Source organism: Barbus barbus (assembly GCF_936440315.1).
Source record: "Barbus barbus genome assembly, chromosome: 43".
Classification (NCBI taxonomy): Eukaryota; Metazoa; Chordata; class Actinopteri; order Cypriniformes; family Cyprinidae; genus Barbus; species Barbus barbus.
This window is the reverse complement of record NC_136721.1, coordinates 339,207-348,462: the sequence shown is the minus strand read 5'-3', so window position 1 is coordinate 348,462 and position 9,256 is coordinate 339,207. Positions and strand designations below refer to the sequence as shown.

The window sequence follows — 9,256 nt, the reverse complement described above, 5'->3', positions numbered from 1 at the left end:
GTATTAATAAACCACCTGCTCCACCAATAACCCCGGTGTAGTCTAGTACCACAGAGCACTTCAGCAATAAGAGCTTGTAATTTACTCTTTACTGGCTTCATTACCAAACCTTTACATCCACCGCCGCTCCCTGGATCTGCCTCACTGTGTGGCTCATGCTGTGTTTGGGGGTTGCGGATGTTAATTAAGATGCTCAGCGGTTGTAGAGTTACATTTGGGACAATAATAATAATAGTAATTAACACTGTAGGCTGTTAGTAATGACTTTATTTTATTTTAAACATATTTCCATGGAACTTGTTCCATACATGTAAATGCAGCTCAGCATGCTTTCCAGGAAGAAAAGCATTAGAAACATTAAAGCATTTGTAGCAATGTAGACATTGTGAAGGAATTTTGCGTTAGAAACAAATTGATATAACAGATCATAATGAGATTTGCTAAACAAAATGAGTTAGTAATAATTAGAGTAAATGGTGAAATATAATTCAATCATCAGCGTGAATCATCTGAAAATTGAAGAAAGTTTCCAATACCAGCGAGGGTATCTGTGTAATAAGCTATAAGCTGTGCTATACAGTCGAATAATAATGTATTGATCTGTAATATAAACTCATACCATACCCACACATCCAAACATGCTTTTCTCAACAAAGCTCAAACATATTTAGAGTCTTTAGAGAACAAGTGCTGCATTAAAAGCCCTGATGGCCGGATGATAATCATTAATTCTGTTAAATTACATAAGTATTTTATTTTAGAGCAATACTACAGAGCCCTAAAGTCTCTGCACATGATGGTGAATCCTCCTGATCAGATGATTGTAACAACGACGACGATGGAGGGAATAAAAGGAGAAGAGGAATTGAGATGCCTCCAACATCCCCGTCCTGCTTCACATTTACACACACAGTCGTTTTAATAAGAACTAAACTTCAGATTGTTATTAGGCTCAGCTTTAAATCTGAGTTACAGACATTTAGCTGAGTGCATTCATCTTTATGCTGGAAATTAGTTTTTTTTTTTTTAAATGGATCATTTTGAGGAGCAGGGTTGCCAAAGTCAGATTTTTCAGTTTTGGAACAAGGTTGTGGTAGAAAAAGCAAGTCCATGTGTGGTGTTTTTTGGGAGTGTGGGAAAGTTAAAAAAAAGAAGTAAAAATAGCTTGTTTTAAAGCAAATCATCAGAATTAAAGCTAATGCATTTCCCAGAAAACCACTGGCTATGGCAAACAAAGGGAACAATGTACGGAGCCATTTCTGCACAGGTTGGGAGAGGAAAAACAGGATTATGGAGAGGATAACAGGCACTGGATGACAAGTGTGTTGGAAATATTGCAAATATACAAATGCATGAGCACCACACTGAACTTTTGTTGGAAAGAAGCAAACTGGTGTCTGTTTCTTCCAGTGTCCAGACTTTTTGAGCTAGTTTCAGGTCTGTGGGATTTAGGATGTAGTTGAGCTGGACATTTTAAAAGGAAACCTGGCAACCCCGAACAGGAGAAATAAACTCACTGTCTATGTTTAAAGTTTAACAAAGGTGCAACTTCACGCAGAATGTCAATGCACCAGTCAACCCCACGATCTGTGCTATACATGTGAGCAACTTTCCCTCTTACCTCTTCAAACTGGGCCTTTCTTTTCTCTTTATTGGCAATCCACTTGACCTTTGCCAGTTGGTCCACATAGATTTCATGTTCATTCATATTATCTATGACACGATTCACCCATTTTTTCTCCTTTTCTGTCACGTCACCTGGGTTTATGTGGCGCAGCAAAGCTAACATACCATCACGCAGTACTGTGCAATATTCACCATACATTACTCCATTTGCATTCACATAGAATTCATTCTGATCAAAGTTAACCACCATGTTATATTGAATCTCTTCTGCTGTTTGGGGGGGAAGTGTGTGTCTGCCTAATTCATTGACTGCCTGCTGATGCTGATTATATCCTCGTAGATTATTAATATGAGTTTTGTCTATAAACTTATTCAGCACCTTGGAATGAAATTTAAGAATGTTATTGTTGAAGACATGTTCGCCTCTATTCGACCTTTCCAGTTGTTCCTTCAAATCGCCACTGAAGTTTGGATTGATGATACGGATCGTTTTTAACATGTCTTCCTTGATATTCTCCACTTTTTTCCGTCTTGCTTCCTGCTCAGCTGAAGTTAGAGGTTTTGTTCCACTTTTGGAACCTTTGGCCATATATTCAATAATCATTTCCATTCTGACCGCTGTGGAGAAAAGAAAAAAACTAAATTAGTCCTTTTTATGATTTAACTCGAAATGTAATTTATTTAATGTAAATTTAGAACAGTGAGAAGAGCAGAAATAACACGCACCTCTCACATTTCTGAGTCCAGAAAACTCATCTGCAGCTGCTGCTGGTGTATCAGGTAGAGTCAACTTATAAATATGGAAAGATTAAATATTTTAATAAAAACTCTGTTACCATGGACTGGCATGATGGTGCACTGAGACATGATAATTATCCCATATTAATACATGATGTAAAGAAGAACATGTGATAGAACATGCTGCTGTATGAAAATAATCCACTTCAGGAACTCTGAGCCTCATAACAGATGATTACATCCTTAAAATCAAAACTGGAAACCAATAAAGAGTAGAGAGTACAGGAGTCATACATCATGATTCATGCAGGAGAACAACATAAAATCATAAATCATTTCAAGATGTCCAACTGAACTCTGATAATAACAGGGGTGTACTAGGATTTTGATGTGTTTTTGAAGCTCAGTTCATATCAAAGTTTTTAACTGCAGACTTTTTGGGGGGAATATTATCAGAATTTGCTTTACTATCTGTCAATCTTTGAATATATGATATTTAAATATGACTCACTTTCACATGTTTTTTTAATGACGCTTTCACAATGTTTTCAACGGCCTTCTCCTTCTCCTTTATCACCGCTTCGTTCCCTTCATACAGAGCCAACACCAGCTCCACTGCCTCTTTGACCGTCCCGATGACCGGAACGATGTCCATGAACCCGATCCATACTGTGTCATCTTCCAGAGGTGCAGCCATCATTTCAGAAGTGAGAAGGACAGAAATGTAAGATCACATTACAATATAACGTTTCTGTATTATATATACAGTATATATATATATATATGTGTGTGTGTGTGTGTGTTTTAAAGAAGGCTCTTCTGTTCACCAAACCTGCATTTATTTGATCCAAAGTACAGCAAAAGCAGTAATGTTGTGAAATATTATTAAGTAAATCAGTATATTATTATGATTTCTGAAGATCATGTGACACTGAAGACTGCAGTAATGATGCTGAAAATACAGCTGCAGATCACAGAAATACATTACACTTTAACACATATTCACATAGAAAACAGCTGTTTTACATTCTAATAATATTTCAAAATGTTACTGTTTTGCTGTACTTTGATCACATAAATGCAGGCTTGGTGAACAGAAGAGACTTATTTTAAAAAACATGAAAAATCTTACTGTTTAAAGAAATCAGATTCACTGCTGGACAATAAGCAATAATAATGATTTGTTTAGCCTATATACTACAAACACTGTTTTTATCATATAATAAGGCAGAACAGTTTCTATACTGTAATAAATGCTATATCAATTATTACTGCATTGTTCATATACTTTATTTATTACCTGGAGATGACTTGAAAAACACGAATAAACCATATATTGTCACAATCGTATGTTTAATGTCCAAACGTCTCTGTTTTTCTGTGAAACCTGTTTTCATACAGCAATAGACTCTTTTGTCCATGTTAGGGATTTCCTGGTGCGACTTTCTGCGCGAGAGCGCCCTCTGGCGTCCAGGATAAATGAATCATAATAACTGCATGTACTGAGTGTTTAGCCTCCATGATGTTCATCTCGCCTTATTCTGGGTCCGAATACAACATCAAGTCATGCACAGACTATCCTGTCTCTTTGAATTTAAATGTATATTTGTTCACACCGGCTCTTGAAAACCTCTGTATGAACACACTTGCCTGAACAAGTGCAGGGGATGACTTCACATGATATCAAATCTGGGGTGGACACGTCCCTCACGTGCTCTTCTTCAGTCGCAGTGGCCATGCTGTTCCTCTGTCTCTGTGTCTAACACCTGTAAAGAGAAGAAGTGCTGTGCTTTTAATGAGCTGTGTTCCTCTGTTCTACATCAACACTAATAAGTATTTGGAAAATTAAGCCACACGAACAAATGAATTTGGATGAAACCAAGTGGCATTTATTTTGAAGAAAGCACAAAACATGTCCACACAAATAGATTATGTTTAAAAAAATAAAAATAATAGATATACTGGTCATAACTAGACAAAAATGTATTTGGACCCTAGTGGCTTTATTAAAGATCACAGCAGAGGTCACGTTAAGCAACAATGATCCGTGTGTTTTATCAAGGGCAGGGTCAATGCAGCTAGCTATCAGGAGATTTTGGAGCACTTCATGCTTCCATCTGCTGAAAAGCTTTATGGAGATGAAGATTTCATTTTTCAGCACGACCTGGCACCTGCTCACAGTGCCAAAACCACTGGTAAATGGTTTACTGACCATGGTATTACTGTGCTCAATTGGCCTGCCAACTCTCCTGACCTGAACCCCATAGAGAATCTGTGGGATATTGTGAAGAGAAAGTTGAGAGACGCAAGACCCAACACTCTGGATGAGCTTAAGGCCGCTATCGAAGCATCCTGGGCCTCCATAACACCTCAGCAGTGCCACAGGCTGATTGCCTCCATGCCACGCCGCATTGAAGCAGTCATTTCTGCAAAAGGATTCCCGACCAAGTATTGAGTGCATAACTGAACATAATTATTTGAAGGTTGACTTTTTTTGTATTAAAAACATTTTTCTTTTATTGGTCGGATGAAATATGCTAATTTTTTGAGATAGGAATTTTGGGTTTTCATGAGCTGTATGCCAAAATCATCAATATTAAAACAATAAAAGGCTTGAACTACTTCAGTTGTGTTGTAATGAATCTAAAATATATGAAAGTCTAATGTTTATCAGTACATTACAGAAAATAATGAACTTTATCACAATATGCTAATTTTTTGAGAAGGACCTGTACTGCACTCAATTGCCAGACACTATATAGAGATGAGAATCAGATCCGCGATCTCGGAGTCGACTCGACGAGAGTCGATTCCAGTGCTGGAGTCGACTCCGACTCTAGAGCTATTCAGAGTCGAGGAATCGAATCTTTTGGAGTCGACTCCCCATCCCTACCATCGCAGCGCTTGATACGTAAGGGACCGTCTGACAATTCCACCGACAGTTGTGGGTTCGGTGTCTTGCTCAAGGGTCTCACCTCAGTCGTGGTATTGAGGGTGGAGAGAGTGTTGGTTATTCACTCCCCCACCTACAATCCCTGCCGGACCTGAGACTCGAACCCACAACCTTCAGGTTACAAGCCCAACTCTCTATCCATTAGGCCACGACTGCCACAATTATGTTCATAAACTACTGTAAGTACCCAAACGCCTGTTCATAAAGGTTGTAGTACATTCCTAGTAGCTAGACTGACTTACTACAGGTGAAATTTTGCCAATATCTCATTAATATTACGTACAGTACACAACTATTTTCTCTAAAACATTTACAGTGATTCAGCAAAAGGGGTTTTTCCATGTACCAAAGGTTGTAGTACATTTATAGTTACAAGACCTCCATTTATATATGTACAGTACATAAATATTTTCATGAAAAAATGACTGTACTGTACACCTGCTTGGAAGTTTCTAGTGATCCTGAAGAGCTTGATTAGCTGAATAGGGTTGAAGCTGTGGCCCTCCAGGAATTGAGTTTGAGACCAATGCTTTAGAACATAAATAAAATAATAATAAAATTGCTTTAGATTAGATTAGATTAGATTCAACTTTATTGTCATTTATGCAGAGTACAAGTACAGAGCTAATGAAATGCAGTTAGCATCTAACCAGAAGTGCAAGAATATAGTGTTTTATATACATATAAGTGCAGAGTAAGTGAAGATATGATTTACAGAATGATGTACAGTGGAATTGCTATATACAGTATTGAGCAGAGTATATACAGAATATAAATAGGAATGCAATGTAGGGATTGTGTACATTATGAACAGAGCAATGTAGGATTATATACATTATGAACAGCAGAAACATGAGAACAGTGGTAATAAATAAATACAGCTGGATGAGTGTGCAAAGTATTGATAGAACAATGTATTCTATGCAAAATAGCAGTAGTGCAATATTTTATAGAAATAGTTTACTGTGCTTTGTATAGTAACAACTTTATACAGTTTATAGTGTAATAACTTTAACAATGTGCAGTCTGTGCAAAATATGAGTAGTGCAAATGCATGTGTGTAAAGTACTGTGACCAGTGCAGTAATGAGCAGGTGCAGGTTAGATTGGTGGTGTGGCGTTCAGAAGTGTCACAGCCTCGGGGAAGAAGCTCTTCCTGAGCCTACTATAATAGTTTATACTTTTTAATGAAAATATTTGTTTACTGTATACACAGTAAGGGTATTATTGTCAAACGTTCACCTGTAGTAAGTCAGTCTGGTCACTAGGAAGGTACTACAACCTTTGAAACATGAATAAAAGGACTTGAACTGAGGGGGGTCGAGAAAAATTACAAAGAGCACCCCCTCTGTAAAACCACAAGCCCCCTTTGGATTATTAATTTTGTGTATTACGTAAAACTTATGCACATGAAATGTTGAAAATACTGTAACAAGCTGTGCGCAAGCGGAAGCAATTTTGTCATTTTTCGCTCAGAATAGTTGAAGTGCAACTTTTGAAGTTCTTTAAAAAGAAGACAACAGCAGGTACGTTTTTTCCTCGATTAGAATTTAAAGACATTCTCCTGACATCATGTGTGTGTGACTGTGAGGGACGGTGTTTCATTTCGTGAATGAATCAGTTTTTGAACGAATCGAGTGAGTCAGTGATTCAGTGCTCCATTCAGATGGTCTCACTTGTTTCGTTTCTATTGAATCAGACGTTTTGAACGAATCGTTTGATATGAATGATTCAGTAAGTTCTGCTGCCACCTACTGGCGGGTTTATTGTCATGTTTATTTATCCATGACGGACCTAAACCAGCCGAGGTGCCAGCACAAAAACACATTCAGCAAAATATTGTTTAATTATCAGTATTGACCAAAATTCCTCTATTTCAGGACCCAGAAGGGAAAAAAAAACTTATAATTAATAGTTCATTTAATAAGGCAATTTTTTCATTAAATAGGAACCTTTTTAAAATTTTGTAATCATTATATAAAATTAGCCACAGAGCTTAGCCTGTTGAGATTTACTGGATGGGAGGCTCAATCACTGATGTGGACGCAAAATAGGCTATTATGTGCATTCATCAAATGAAAACAGCATCGATTGGGATTTAAGAATACATATTGGTTCATAAAAATGATCATCTATTAAAATAAATAAATGTTTTTTTTATTATTACCCAGTCCTAGCATATTTCGTTGTTTGTGGTGTCCTGCTGTCTCTGCGGGTGGTGTTGAACATGGAGAGTGATGCAGTCTCTGTTCATCTGTTCTCATCATAAATAAATTAATAAATAAGCTTACATGCTCGTCCCATACGTTCATTATTAAAAATTAAAACGTGAACAAAAATAAAAGCAATTAAATTTTTTTATAATTAAGATATGAAAATGAAAATGACGGGTAATAATAGATTATGATGGAATTTGTACGACTCTGTCCATCAAAAAGAGGATGATGTTAAAGTGTAGCGCAGCCTCTGGATCATAGTTACAGTGTTTAGTTTCTGTAACAGCTGCAGTGGAAGATTCCTCCATCTTTCAAACAAAAAACCGTCTATCCGGGAGGTAGTCATACTATCTCATTTAATACAGCAGAAATCAGCATTGTCTCTATTCTCAAAACTAAATGTATCTTACCTGTTCGTATTTTTCTGCCTGTAGTTTCCTCAGCAGTGTCCTGATCAGTGCTCTGTAATGAGCAGCACTTTACAGTCTAACAGGAAGGACTGGGCGTTAGCCTTCCTGGAATGGAATGAATGGAATGTCTGTATATATGGGTATGTGTGTGATGTGAGTTCATTTATTTGTAGGCCTGGAAATCCGCCCCGCTGGTATCCAAAACAAGTTGTCTCAGTCCGCAGATTGTGATAGCAACAGCAATTGCCATGGAAACGGCCTTGATTAAAAATATCAAATGGAAAATCACCACCCATAATCAAAAAAGCTGATTGGAATTTACCTTTTAACTGTGGGATCGTATATGAGAGTTCTTGCAATAGGGCTTTATTTGCAGCAGAATTATTGTAACCACATTTCCTAATATAAACAAAGTATCATCAAACTCTATTACAGTTACAATCCATCTAGCCTCAATGGAAAAATGAGATTCCAGAATATTCCCTTTAAAATTTATTTCAAAAAGAATAGCTAAGCACCAGAATGATTAGTAATGACTGAAAAGGACTTTGCCCCCCCACTGATTTTGCCAAAATCTTTCATCTGAGTTACTTGAGTATGTTTCTTGAAGAAAGTAAATATTCTTTTTTAAAGAATGACAAAATAAAAATAAGGCTTTTCTCTTGGTAATATCTCGAATCCCTCGAACATTAATTGAAAAACATGACAATGAAAACATTAATGTAACTGCTTATCAAAAGAATAGAATGGTCTGTTAAACAAGTGCAAAATCTTAACATAACCGGCACTCATCGATGGTGATGTCTATGGTGCGTAAATATAGACTACCATTATTAACTTTAGCCTCCTCATTTATTGTTTAACCCTTTGTTTGTTTGGACAACCCACTAATTAAAACTAAAGTGAAACAAACTGAAAAATGAATAATTCTGCTTCAACATTCACATAACAAAAATGTCTTTTTGCAAACTTTATAGAGGAGCGTTTTCACAAAAAAGGATTAGTTATCACCTTTGTCCAAGTCATCTACTGAAATTCTTCTACCCTCTGATGGCAAAGGGCCCTTTGAATCCAGCAATCTCCTTCTGCCGCCTGGCTTCCTCCACCAGAGGCCATAGCTTGTCTCTTGCATCTTTGACATATTGTGTCAAATCCTCCGTGATTTTAATGTTCTTTTGTTTGAGAACCTCAGAGTTTTTGGCGTCGATCCAAATGCGGTCACGTGTCGAACTGCACGATGATACGCCGTGGTTGTGAGGAACAGAAACCCTTTTTAGGTCTGGGACCCAAGCGATGAGCAACATCCACAGAGTA

The 9,256-nt window shown here is 37.2% G+C and overlaps 1 protein-coding gene across 2 annotated transcripts; it reads right to left on the bottom strand.

Annotated features, from left to right (window-relative positions):
• Window positions 1–254: 254 nt before the first annotated feature.
• Window positions 255–8,059, bottom strand: LOC306862041 (uncharacterized protein). 2 transcript variants are annotated; one of them, XM_079404629.1, is made up of 6 exons: window positions 7,943–8,049; window positions 7,484–7,570; window positions 4,015–4,130; window positions 2,876–3,042; window positions 2,353–2,416; window positions 255–2,244 (listed from the first exon to the last, which is right to left on the bottom strand). In XM_079404629.1, the coding sequence occupies exons 3-6, from the start codon at window positions 4,100–4,102 to the stop codon at window positions 1,514–1,516; spliced, it is 1,050 nt and encodes a 349-aa protein (XP_079260755.1). In that variant the 5' UTR covers window positions 4,103–4,130; window positions 7,484–7,570; window positions 7,943–8,049; the 3' UTR covers window positions 255–1,513. The 2 variants fall into 2 exon arrangements, with proteins under 2 accessions (XP_079260755.1, XP_079260754.1); XM_079404628.1 differs by lacking the exon at window positions 7,484–7,570 and having other exon boundaries at window positions 7,943–8,059.
• Window positions 8,060–9,256: the final 1,197 nt, after the last annotated feature.

Excerpts from the sequence above, each read along its gene's own strand:
- LOC306862041 (XM_079404628.1), bottom strand. The coding sequence starts at position 4,102 with ATGGCCACTGCGACTGAAGAAGAGCACGTGAGGGACGTGTCCACCCCA. Across the intron at positions 3,043-4,014 it reads CATCCCCTGCACTTGTTCAG|ATGACACAGTATGGATCGGG; the intron begins GCAAGTGTGTTC and ends CACCTCTGGAAG. Across the intron at positions 2,245-2,352 it reads TGGACTCAGAAATGTGAGAG|CGGTCAGAATGGAAATGATT; the intron begins GTGCGTGTTATT and ends TTTTCTCCACAG.